At 51.5% G+C, this 13196-nt stretch overlaps 1 protein-coding gene and 1 long non-coding RNA gene across 4 annotated transcripts in view; one reads left to right on the top strand and one right to left on the bottom strand.

Annotated features, from left to right (window-relative positions):
- PLXNA2 (plexin A2) overlaps positions 1-13196 on the top strand; it is a 233871-nt gene that overhangs the window by 167909 nt on the left and 52766 nt on the right. For all 3 annotated transcript variants that reach the window (XM_044942649.2, XM_025285371.3, XM_025285372.3), the window contains 3 exons: positions 1520-1720; positions 3470-3566; positions 7971-8161. In XM_044942649.2, the coding sequence (XP_044798584.1) occupies positions 1520-1720; positions 3470-3566; positions 7971-8161 (489 nt within the window). The remainder of the gene's footprint in view (positions 1-1519; positions 1721-3469; positions 3567-7970; positions 8162-13196) is intronic.
- On the bottom strand, positions 908-12814 carry LOC123333618. Its single transcript, XR_006551017.2, has 2 exons — positions 12583-12814; positions 908-950 (listed from the first exon to the last, which is right to left on the bottom strand). It is a non-coding gene; the product is annotated as an uncharacterized LOC123333618 (long non-coding RNA).

Here is a 13196-nt window from a genome sequence, read left to right as displayed (position 1 = left end):
GGCCGTCCATCGTTCAACATTCCTGCCATACCAACGGCTTCTTTCCTGGGATGCCTTGGGCCTTGGAGAAGGACCATTTATTGTTCTAGACTGTCCTACACCTTGACGCTTTTGAAATGTGGTGTTGGAGAAGATTCTTGAGAGTCCCTTGGACTGCAAGGAGATCCAACCAGTCCATCCTAAAGGAGATCAGTCCTGAATATTCACTGGAAGGACTCATGCTGAAGCTGAAACTCCAATACTTTGGCCTCCTGATGCAAAGAACTGACTCATTGGAAAAGACCCTGACACTGGGAAAGATTGAAGGCGGGAGGAGAAGGGGACGACAGAGGCGGAGATGGTTGGATGGCATCACCGACTCGATGGACATGAGTTTGAGTAAGCTCCGGGAGTTGGTGATGGTCAGGGAGGCCTGGCGTGTTGCAGTCCATGGGGTCACAAAGAGTCAGACACGACTGCGCGACTGAACCGAACTGTCCTACACCTTGAGGAAGTTCACCATCCTGCCCCCCGACCCCCAGCCCCACACTAAATGCCAGTAGCACCTTCCGCAGGAGAGCAACCCTACACCGTCCCTAAAGAACCACACCACCATGGACCACAAGGGCACAAGGAAATAGGCGCCTCCTTCAAGACTTGCCCCAGCTGATCCTTGGAGACAGGACACGGCTGCACGTGAAGGAGGCTGCGTGTCCTCACTGCCCCAGGCCACTGGGCAGTGTCCTCCCAGAGAGGGAGAAAGTGGGCAGGGGGCTGGAGCTGTGGGGAGGTGGCCGTCTGACCTCTGGCGGAGAAACAGCCTCTGGAAGAAGAGCTGGGGGACATCACTCTCCTCCTCGCATCCTGGCTCTCTCATGGCCCTTCCCGCAGCGCGGGCCCACCAAGATTTTCTTTTTTTTCTGTTTTGTTTTCCAAAGCAACATGGTCTTCACACCGGGCCTGGTAATGAACTGAGATAAAAAGCCAGAGCAAGCATTTAGAGCACTGATAGTTGAGGCGGGGCGGGGGCGGGGTGGGGGGTACAGTGGGGGCTTGATCCACCTCCTGAAAAGACCGCTCAGTCAGAGCTGGGAGCTGAGGCTGCCGATAACAGATGGCCTCGGGCACGGAAGGTGCACGTGAGAGGGGAGCTGGAGCCCGGTGGGGAGAGGCAACCAGCGGTGGAGGCGTCCAGGCTGGGGACAGGCACGTGTAGAGCCCCGTTTAGCCTGTGTCTCAGGAGATAAAAATTCCGCAACCTGCCACATCGAGGCTTGAAAATTTAATTCCTCAATGGTAACATGCACGTCAGATTCAGGATGACTCGTGGGCTGGGGATGACAATCTCAAAGCCCTGGAGCTAAGAGATAGGTCTCACATTCCCTGCCGACTCCACAATGAGGAGCGTCCTCGGGGGCACCCCGCCTGGATGCAGAGGGGTCTGGCGCAGCATCAAGGGCCTGTCCCTCCACCCGGGCTTGGGGAGTAGGGAGGTATGAGCCAGGACAGACCAGACAGAGGCCTTCTGCTTGCTCCCCAGGACTGCCCCCAGCTGGTCCCCACCGAGGAGATCCTGATACCCGTCGGGGAAGTGAAGCCAATCACCCTCAAGGCCCGAAACCTGCCCCAGCCTCAGTCTGGCCAGCGGGGCTATGAATGCGTCCTCAACATCCAGGGAGCCGTCCATCGGGTCCCCGCCCTGCGCTTCAACAGCTCCAGTGTCCAGTGCCAGAACAGTTCGGTAAGAAGACCGGGGCCCAGGCCAGCCAGAGCCGGCCTTTCTCTCACACCTTTGCCAGGGCCTCAGCCTGGCCTCCCCCCAGCTTCTAGAACCTTCTGCGTCCACAAGCAACCCCTGTCCGCAGAGACAGAGGAGCGTATACAGACACCCAGGGTTCCTCAGCAGAGCAGGGCAGGTGTTGGAGGGAGTGGAGGGCTGCAAGGACCCCCGTGGCTTAAGTTGAGAGCTTTGCGCCCTCTCCGAGTTGAAAGAGTACCTCTTAGCCTTTGGTGAAACTTTTTCAGTGCCAGTCAACGTGACCCCAGAGCCTGCCCCGGTTTGGGAAGTGGATGCAGGGGGGGTGCCATGCGGGAGGAAAGCTGCGGAAGGGACCAGGGGAGGTAGGAAGGCCGTGGGGAGGGGGGAGGAGGAGGAGGACGCAGTGAACCTCAAGAGCAGCAAGGGTTAAACCGATCCTGAACGCCAGAGAGCCCCACGAGGTGTTTCATTATCCCGCTAGCCCAGCGAAGGTCTTTTCATCTGCCAGCTCCCTGTCTCTGCCCGTGGGGGGTCAGCTGGGAGATGGAGGGGGGAGGAATGTGACAAAGGTGCTGAGGGAAGGTAATTCGCCTGCGAGCGATAAAGAGAAATCTTGGGCCTCTTATCAGGGAACTGTCGGGTTCCCAGGTCACGGGCGCTTGATAGAATTTGTAATTGGTGGAAGACTGCCCAGCACCCGGGGAAGGTAGGAGATGAGAAAGTCATGGAGCACGACAAAGGGAGGAAGGCGGCGGGAAGCTGGGCCCGGGGAGGGGGGCGGGCTGACGGTGACGAGCCCTGGGAGCCCCCGCGGCGGGGAGTCCCAGGGGCGGTCTCCTCCGAGGCTCAGGAGCTGGACCATCAGAGGGGCGGGTTCTGATGTGTTTGAAGGCCTGAGGGTCCCAGGCAGGATCAACACGGGAGGAAGTCCACTCCCGACTGTGGCTTGGTAGCCTTCAGAGGTTGGGCTGCTCAGAGGTGTGCCTGCAAAGCTCTGGGCACTGTCCCTAGTGGACTATTGACTGAAGTAAAGCTCACACGTGGAAAGAAAGGGCCCCTGCAGGGCCCGGCCGGTCAACCACTGAGGCACTGCCGTCTGTCATGCACATGCTGCGTCAGGGCTTTGCGGGGTGTCCAGAGCAGTGAGTGGACTTCCTAAAGAGACTTCCATGGGGGGAATCCAGTGCAAATCCCAGGAAGTGCTGGGTTCAAGACCAAACACCAGGGGACGGGGAGCACGGGGTGGGCTGGGAGGGAGGGCAGAGAAGACCCCTGGGGGAAGGTGCGTCTGAGCCAGGCTAGAAGAGGCAAGGTGCTGGAGACTGGAGGCTGTCAGGAGCGGAGAGGCTTTCCTTATGAGGTGTGAACCAAACGGGTGCAGCGAGGGGCTTAGGAGAGTTTCCTCAGACACAGGGGCTCCAGAGGTTTCTGGAGGAAAGCAGTGGAAGCGACAGTTGGAGAACTAAGCCTGGATTGGATTATAGGAGGTTTTGAATGCCAGCAAAGGGGTCTGAGCGGGATCCTGTTGGCGCCAGTGACTGGGAGTCGGAGGGAGGCACTGTGGGGATGATGTGAGCGCGCCTGGGGCTCCTGTCTCTCCATCTGCTCCTCTCTCATCCCAGAGGGAACCCGAGCCCCTGGTTTGTTTCCTGGCCCCCTGGGATGCCAGCAGCACCCTGACCCCCAGGATAGAATTCCTCGTGAACGTGTGCCTCGCCCCTCTCCCCGCAGTACCAGTACGACGGCATGGACATCAGCAACCTGGCCGTGGACTTTGCGGTGGTGTGGAATGGCAATTTCATCATCGACAACCCTCAGGACCTGAAAGGTAGGCGGCTACTTCCGGGTCAAGTTTTGGTCTTTCCGTGACCCCGGGAAAGACCGGGGCTAGAGGGATCAGAGCCGGCCGGCCGCGGTGCCATAAATAATATACTCCCCCTGTCCACGGAACACTTCAGAGGCCCCCAAAGCAACATTTGGTGCCATCAAAGGAGTCCTGTTGGGGACCCTGTTTTATTACAACCAGAGCATCCGCCGGGCGGCTGCCGGCTCATTGCCTATTCCTCTGGCTCCCGAAGACTTTGAAGTGTCTGTGGAACCTGACCAGGAGAACAGCAGGCAGGAACGTCCTGTCGGTTTCCCTGGAAATGGAGATATTATTCCCAATGAGGTCCTGGTTCCCCTGTGTTTGGCCTCAGTGGCTGTACAAAGAAGGCTTGTCCATCTGCTCCCCTGGTCCTGAGGTGGGTGGGAAGGCCCAGCTGGCTGACTCCAGGGCACGGCTGTTGCGAGAAACCTCAGGAAGGAGCTGGGCTGATGCAGGAGGGGGCGTTCCATGAGGTGGCCTCCTTCTGGTCCTGCAGACCCACGTGGAGGTCCTCCTGGGCGCCAGGTCGGCTGCCCTCCTACAGCATTCCTCCCAGCGCTCCAGAGTGACTGAAGTGACTCCAGTTTGATGAGCACCCTGGCTAGGCACTCACTGAGTGATTTATTTAGGACTTTTTTTTTGTCCTAACCATTGTAACACTGAGAAGGATGCCCTAGCATTATCTTCATTTTATAAATAAGGGAACCAAGACCCAAAGAAGCTAAAAGAGGGACCAAGACTGCTGGCTTTGGCAACACGGACACTAAAATTGGAACAAGGTGGAGACCAGCCTGACCCCTGCACAAAGTGGTGCCAGCTGACAAAGTGTTCCATGTTTTTAAGACAAAGACTGTGTAGAATAACTTATATGTGGAATCTGGGGGGGAAAGTCCCAACTCATCAGAAACAGAATAGAAAAGTGGTTGGAAGGTTGGAGAAATAGGGAGAAGTTGGTAAAAGGGTACAAACTTCCAGCCCTAAGATGAATAAGAATCTAATTATAGCATGGTGACTATGGTTGATATCACTGTGTTATGGAACTGGAGTTTGCTAAGAGAGCAGAACTTAAATGTTCTTAAATTTGTGTGTTCTTAACATCTATTAATTAACAAGATGGGAGAAATCTTTTCGCTCTATAGTATATCAAATTATCACTTTAAATATTATACAATTTTTTTTTGTCAGTTACACCTCAATGAAGTTGAAAAAAGAAAGAAATGGACCAAGAGTCAAATAATAAGAGCCAGGATTTGAACCCAGACAGTCTCATTTTGGAGCTCACGTGCTTAACCAAGGCACTGTCCTTCCTCCCATGGCTCAGGCCACTGTGAGATGTGAAACCTTCTCCCCCAGAACCCTGTCCTCTGACCCAGGGCCATGAGCCACATGTCACGTTTCAATTAGCTAGGGTTTTCACAAGCCTGTCCTTCAGGCTGAGGTCACCCCAGGGGCACAGAGAGAGGGACCAAGGCCCCGGGAGGACCTGCGAGTGCTTCAGCATCTCCTCCAGGCGCTGCCATCCCTGTGCTGGATGCTGCCATCGAAATCAGAGCCCAGGCTGGGAGATTCTTCTTCTATTTCTCCTCATACCCAGGCCACATTTTCCCAGTGCTAGGAGATAGACATTTCGCCTGCTGGGAATCTGGGCTTAGTTCCCGGAGGTTGCCTTTGCACCTGGAGTTTTAGAGAAAAAAAATGGCCACATCCAAGCTCTTGTATCAGAATCCTCCCTTGTGGCACCCAACAACTTTTAAGCAGCTCCTTGAATGCATAGGCCATGGTGTCTTCACACTCACTTCCCACCCAGGCCTCGCTGTCCCTGGAGGCTAATGCATTGTGTTGGTGCAAAAGACTAGGATTCCATAATCCAACAAACTGGGGTTCGAATCCTGCCTCTTTCACTGATAGCTAGATGAACTCACACTAATTACCGCTCCTATGTACGTCCCAAGTTCTCTATCTGGGGGGCCATAGTGAGGATCAATTGAGGAATTAGATGTGGACCATTCATGCATGTTAATAAATGCAGTGTCGACCTGTTCATTTTAAGATTCCCATTTCCTGCCCTGTACCATAAGAAACCATAGGATCAGGATGTTTCAATGTAGTCTCTGTAGCTGGGATTGAGGAATGCTTGGCAGAGCAGAGGAACAGGATGAGAATAAAAGGGAAGAATAAACCCACGGAAGAATAAAAAAATGCGCCTCCCCTGGGACCTGTCCCTGGCCTCCAGACGCACGCCGCCCAGGGGCCTGCGAGCTCATGTGTGCTTGACCAGGAGAACTGAGAAAGGGCTTTCCCAGTATCCCACTTCTGGAGAATTCCTCCTGGGACTCTGAATCAAAACACCAGCGGACAACAACCAAGCCTCGGGCTCACAAAACTGTTCTGCCACTGGCCTGCCCAGGGCTTCTAAGTGCAGAAGAGACAAAACCGAGCGCATCTGCAGCCCCCAGAAGTAGCCAGTTTGCCCTCTTTCGGGATGTTCTCTCCATCCACAAGACTGCGCCGACCCTCTTTCCTAATGAGCTAGCTCTGTCTCCACGCCGCCGGGCACATGGCCTCTCTTAAAAGCCCAGCCAGCATCTCTCTCAGACCCACCAGGTCCCCCTGCGTACCCCTCTCCTCTCGGGACCTGCGTTCTAGCAGCACAGCGAGTGTTTTCCAGCTTGGGGCTCTAACCTTTAAACTCTGAGAGTCCCTACCTCTCTCTTTGAGCTTCATTTTTGCCTGAAATGGGGAAATCGGTCCTAACCTCTTTCAACGAGGTCCATATGTGCCAGAAATAGAGGCAGCAGCATAAGAATGTAGCTTGAGTTGAAAGAAAAGATAGTAAGCATGTACAGAACATAGGTTATGTTGCAGACACTGTTAATCACTGAATATACCACATCTCATTCAAACCTCACGAAAAACAAGGATTATTGTGTGGATCACAACAAACTGTAGAAAATTCTTAAAGAGAAGAGAATTCCAGACCACCTCACCTGCCTCCTGAGAAATCTGTATCCAGGTCAAGAAGCAACAGTTAGAACTTGACATGGTTCTATGTCATGACATAGAACATGAACATGACAACAGACTGGTTCAAAATCGGGAAAGGAGTACGTCAAGGCTGTATATTGTCACCCTGCTTATTTAACTTATATGCAGAGTACATCATGACAAATGCTGGGCTGGATGAAGCACAAGCTGGAATCAAGATTCCCAGGAGAAATATCCATAACCTCAGATATTCAAATGACATCACACTTGTGGCAGAAAGGAAAGAACTAAAGAGCCTCTGGATGAAATTGAAAAAGGAGAGTGAAAAAGTTGGCTTAAAACTCAACATTCAGAAAACTAAGATCGTGGCATCTGGTCCCATCACTTCTTGGCAAATAGATGGGGAAACAGTGGAAACTGTGACAGACTTTATTTTGGGGGGCTCCAAAATCACTGCAGATGGTGACTGCAGCCTTGAAATTAAAAGATGTCTGCTCCTTGGAAGAAAAGTTATGACCAATCTAGACAGCATATTAAAAAGCAGAGACATTACTTTGCCAACAAAGATCTGTGTAGTCAAGGCTGTGGTTTTTCCAGTAGTCATGTATGCATGTGAGAGTTGGACTAAAAAGAAAGCTGAGTGCCGAAGAATTGATGCTTTTGAACTGTGGTGTTGGAGAAGACTCTTGAGAGTTCCTTGGACTGCAAGGAGATCCAACCAGTCCATCCTAAAGGAAATCAGTCCTGAATATTCATTGGAAGGGCTGATGCTGAAGCTGAAACTCCAATACTTTGGCCACCTGATGCAAGGAACTGACTCATTTGAAAAGACCCTGATGCTGGGAGAGATTGAAGGCAGAAGGAGAAGGGGATGACTGAGGCTGAGGTGGTTGGATGGCATCATCAACTCAATGCACGTGAGTTTGAGTAAACTCCGGGAGTTGGTGATGAATAGGGAGGCCTGGTGCGCTGCAGTCCATGGGGTCTCAAAGAGTCAGACACGACTGAGCGACTGAACTGAACTGATCAGAACTGAACTGACTGAACTAACTGATCCCCGAGTGTTACATACTAGATACTCAAAGAATTTAAATTCTTTGTCACATCGCTAGGAAGTGCTGAAGCCACAAGAAAAGCCCTGATCCAATTTAATCTAGAGCCAGAATTCTTAAATAATAATATTTTCTGTCGTGCCTTTAAACAACTGCTAAGAGCCTCAATTTATTATTAATTCCCCGTCAATTATTCTTTGCAAGGATAATGACAATCATTGGTGTTATCCATGGACGGGGCAGTTTCTATCACGCTCGCAAGAAGGGGGTAAGCAGTGAGGAGTCCTCTGCAGCTCCCTGTGTGACCGCCCCGTCCTTCTCTCTGCAGTCCACCTCTACAAGTGTGCAGCCCAGCGGGAGAGCTGCGGCCTGTGCCTCAAGGCCGACCGGAAGTTTGAGTGTGGCTGGTGCAGCGGCGAGCGCAGATGCACGCTCCAGCAGCACTGCGGCAGCTCCTCCAGCCCCTGGCTCGACTGGTCCAGCCACAACGTCAAGTGCTCCAACCCTCAGATCACCGAGGTAAGCCCCCCAGGTTCCCCGAGTGGGGCGGAATGGCTGGGAGCCGACCCCCCCACCCAGGGCACTGGGAACTGAGCCTTTATGGAAGCATGCTTGATGTAGAGTGAGGTTAATGCGAGGGCAGGTAACGCCTCTCATGGGTGTCCCGATGGCCCGTGTGCAGCCATAAGTGACAAGGGTGTGGGAGTGTGTCCTCATGCACGTGCACAGCCACGCCTGTGCCTCGGTGTGCATGTGTGTGCCAAGGAGGCAGAGCCAGCCCAGCCTGCCTGCCAGGCCAGCTTTGCCAGGTGGGGATGAGAAATTGGCTGGACGGTGGGTGAACATTTCAGAAAAAACAGGCTCAGCTTTTCTCAGCAGAAATGTGATGTCAGGGGCTGCAATTAGCCCAGAGTTGCAAAGTTGAAAATGGAAGGAGAAAGCGAAGGCAGGCACTACATGAGCCACCGCGCCGTTTCCCCGGGTTTCCTTTCTGTCCGAATTTGTTTGTGCATTTTAATGGAAAGAAATAGGTAACTAATTATCCTGAGGAGGGAAAAAATGATGTTTCCTGAATAGTCAGTTGCAAAGGAAGATGAAGAGATGATGTGAATGAATACGCAGCTGCTTGGGGTTTGAATGGCTGGGGAGAGGAGGAGTTGCATTTAACTCTGGTTGCCTTAGGAGCTCATCACTCTTTACTGTTCCCTACTCACCGACTGTCGCTTGCACTTTGAAACTAATTACACATTCCTCATGATGACTAGGAATATCAGCCAGGGCAGGTACCACTGTGATTTGCAAGTCTAAGAAAGCAGGAGCAGGGAGTTCTCTGCTGGTCCAGTGGGTTACACTTGGCCTTTGGCTGCCATGGACCGGGTTCTAGCCCTGGTCGGGGAACAAAGATCGCACAAGCCATGCAGTTTGGCAAAAAAAATTTTTAAAAAGAAAAGAAGAAAGCAGGAGCAGCTGCTCCTTTTCTGCTTCTTCCCTGAGCAGCTGCACTGTCCCTTTTCCTGCCTCATTTTCCCATTACTGGCCAAAGCAAGCCAAGTCTGGCTCTAAGTCAAGTCTGGCTCTAAGCCAATTCTGGCTCTCACCTGTGTCACAGAGTATTGGGAAACTAATGGAACATCCCTGTGACCAATTTGCAGCTTCAGATCAGTTAAAAAAAAAAAAAAAAGAAGAAGCCTCAAGATCAAATGAGTATTGTTAACCTACCATGAGATATTCGAAGAGGGAGCAAATATTTGTTTGGTGTGCTTGGCACTGTCTCATTTAGCCCTCATAAACTCCATGAGAAGCCAAAATTCTCACCTCCGTTTTACAGAGGAAGAAAACGTGGCTCTGAGTGATGGAATTGTCCAAGTTCACAATGGCAGAGCTTATATTTCAGCTCAGATACATTTAATTGTAAGAACATTTTTAAAGTGTCTATGATTTGCCCAAGTAATATTAAACAAGAAGCGGGCTTCGACTGAGGGTCTAGGTCCGGGCAGCCGAAGAGTGTGGTTAGCAAGATGAACAAAGATGCGCAGTAGATAGCATCAATGAAGCAAAAGTTGGTAGAAACTGGAGAAAGAGAAAGCCTCAAAGGGTTGCTGAGACCTAAATTAATTGAATTGTGGCTGGAAGGATCAGCAGAAGGCATACTGTAAAGATCATGACTTTAAATGATGTGATTTGCTTTTTGCTTTTGCGCTAGAGGTAATTAAAGAAAAAAGACTAGAACATGTTACTGTGGATGACTTGGTGGCTGAAAGCTCACCAAAAGGCAGAGCCCTGGAACCCGACACTGAAAAGGACATTCCTTGCTCAGCGTGCCAGCCTTTAAGATCGAATGAGATTGTGTTGTCTGGGGGCTTTATTTCTGGAAGTAAAACCTGCCGTAAATTAGAAATCGATCTCCCAAAATAAAATCCTTTTTTGTATGATGGTACAGTAAAAAAGAAGTGGGCTTCCCATCCCTCACGTCCAGCCTTCCTAGGGGGTACAGACCAGATGCCGTGCATCCACAGGGCTGTGAATCCCAGGGACAGTGAGGAGCTGGAGGAGCGCGTGTCCCTCTATCCTGGTTCTCATCCATCCCTGTAGGAAGGTGCTGTGAGGGTGCGGACTCTGCCCTTCAAAGACCAGGCTTCTACAATCCCAATCTTCTCTTGGCCATGCCCGCTGGCGGTGCCTACTGACTCTCTCCTATGCCCTCATCTCACCAGAAAAGTGCTCGCCCCGCCCTCTGCCCCCAGACTAGCTCCCTGAGCCGCTCAGGGCTCCGTGCCTTCTCCCTGATTCTAGTGATTTCCAGCAGCGGCTGCCCTGAGAACTTGCTGCATTCTGTAATTCTTCTTGCTGTGGCTGTAGTTTGTCTCTCTGCTTCCGCACCTGCGGTCCAGGAGCTCTTGGATCAGACAGGAGGGACCCGTTTCCATCAGCCCTCTCACCCTTGCCAACCCTGACTGCCGCCCCAGCCCCGCCCGAAGGCGGGCTTCTCCAGAGAAACCACTGCCCCCATGCCCCTGCTCACTGACCGGGGACTGACAGGCTGCTCTGTTCCCCAGGACACCCAGGCTATGCGATGCTAATTAACCCCCTGAGGTAATTAGGCGGTAATTGATTTTCCCAGTGAACGCAGCAGCAGGAAGTGGAGGCCCTGAGCAGTGGGGTCTCTCCTGTTGGTGTTTTTCAAGTAGAGGCTGTAGACAAAGAAAGAGCATCAGGGGAGAGAGACAAACCCACACGGTGTCTCCAGCCACTCCAGGGACGGCAGGCACTCCGGACAGGACACGTGGGTGGGAGAAGCCAGAGCAGGAACCTTCTACCCGCGTTCAGTCTGCACCCCCTACCCCCAGCCAAGCCTCCTCTCCTTACAAAAGCCATTTTTCACTTTTTAAACTTAGCATGTTTGAGATAATTTCAGACTGATAAAAAGGTGCAAAAATAGTACAAAGAACTTTCATATACCCTTCACCCAGATTCTCCAAAATTAGCATCTTATATAACCACAGAACAATGATCAGAATCAGGAAATTAATAGTTATGGAATAACGCCATCCAATATATATGTCTTCTTCACATTTCCCAGTCGTCCCGATGATGCCCTTTTTCTGGTCCTGACTCCAATCCACATCACGTATGGCATTCGTCATCACAACTCCCCAGTGCCCGAATCCCCAGTCTTTGTCTTTCATGACCATTATTTTGTAGAATGTCTTTGAATCAGGATTTGTCTGACGGTTTTCTCATGATTAAATTCAAGTGACATGTATATGTCTAGCAAGGAACACTAAAACAACTGTAGTTTGCACGTCAAAAGGGCACATGAGCCGACTTGATTTAGCCCCAGTGGCCAAATCTGCAGCAATGTGAGCAAGAAAATAAATAATCATCCTAATGTACTTGATGCAAGAAAATAATAGAAGAATGTGTGGTCCTTATTGATATAAATAAACATTGTGGGAGAGAGGAAGCTCCTCTTTATACTAGAATCCCAAGTCATAAAAATAGAAGGGCTTTAGGGGAACAGAAATATCACCACTTAGCAAAGTTCACAGTAATCTTTGTTTCAGGCAGGAATGTCCAATGAAGGCTAAAATTAGCAAATGAAAGAATGGTGAGAAATGGGATGCTGACTGAGCCTCAAGCTCTCTCCCCACACAACCTGTGTTCATTACAAGAATGGTGCAGAGTACTTTTGTACACGCTCTACAGTGAAGAAGCCTGGTGGACGGTGGTTAAGGGTTTAAGGTATCTTAACCAGGTGATCAAAGTTAGCATCACGAGTAATCAGGAGAACCAACCTCTGTAGCATGAACTGAGAAGAGCACCACCTCATTTCAGCGGCATCTGGTCCCAGGAACGTGTGATTTGTTAAAAGTAACTTTCAAGAAGAGTCAACTCATTTCCTTTACCTGGGCTTTCTTGGCTAATTCCTTGACGTTGGCCTAGATCTATTTTTTTTTTTTTAACAATCGGAATTCTACAAGCTCTGTGCTCTTTTTTACATGCCTCCCTCTTGTCTCTGACCCTCCCTTATCTTCAAAAATGTATAGCCCCTCAGGACGTGCCCACATGTAAACAGGAGCCATTGACCACAAAGATCCTTCCTGAGGGAGGAGATGGCCCACGGTGGTTCCTGGGAGCAGCGGGATGTCCACTGCTGGAAACCAGCGGGGACTGGAATGGGGCTCTCTTGCCTGCGGGGGCAGGGCAATCAGTGAGCTGACCTCAAAGGAATTCTACTTTAGGAAAAGGAGTGAGCTGAAGCTTAGTTGGATGAACAGCTGTGCTCTTCCTTAACCCCTCCTAACCCAGCTGTCTCCATGGCAACCAAGCCCTCCCCTAGAGACCCATCTCCTGTGGCAGCTCCATGTAGGACACGTCTTCCAGCCGATTGAATTTCCCAGTTTGCCTCGGCTTCAGGTTAGGACCCCCTCAGGACTCACCGTCTGCTCCCTCTCAGCCAGCCCTTGGTGTGATAATGACGCTGTCCCCCGCGGGAGGCATCCCAGGCTGTTCCCACTCCAGCTGTCATCCCGGGCGTCTGCACACGTGTCACCTGTTCAGGCCCCAGAACAGGAGATGACGCGTGGAGGTTTGGAAATCACGCTTCTGTTCGTCCCCAGCGTGTGCCTCAGGGACCCGCCAGGACATCACAGTGGAGGATGTTAGGAACCATCCCCTAGAGAGAAAGCAAAGCCCAGAGAGACTGTGAGTGGGCAGCGCCCAGCAGAACGGGCCAATGGAAGAGCTTCTTGGGAGAAAACTTTGGGAAGGGCCAAGAGGCATTGGAGCACCTGTCAAAGAGGTCTCCACTCCAAGCGAGTGCATTGGTCTGCTAGGGCTGCAGGGATCAGACTCCCCGCTGGGGACCTTAAAAAACAGAAATTTGCTTTCTCAGTTCCGGAGGCCGAAGTCTGACATTCGGCTTTCGGTGGGTTGGTTCATGCTGTAAGGGCTGTGAGGAGAATGTGTTCGAGCCTTTCTCTTGGTTTCTGGTGGTTTGGGGCAGTATTTGGCATTCTTTGGCTTGTGGAAGCAGCTGCCTGACCTCAGCCTT

The sequence above is a fragment of the Bubalus bubalis genome, chromosome 5 (genome assembly GCF_019923935.1).
Source record: "Bubalus bubalis isolate 160015118507 breed Murrah chromosome 5, NDDB_SH_1, whole genome shotgun sequence".
Classification (NCBI taxonomy): Eukaryota; Metazoa; Chordata; class Mammalia; order Artiodactyla; family Bovidae; genus Bubalus; species Bubalus bubalis.
This window is presented reverse-complemented; position numbering and strand designations above follow the sequence as displayed.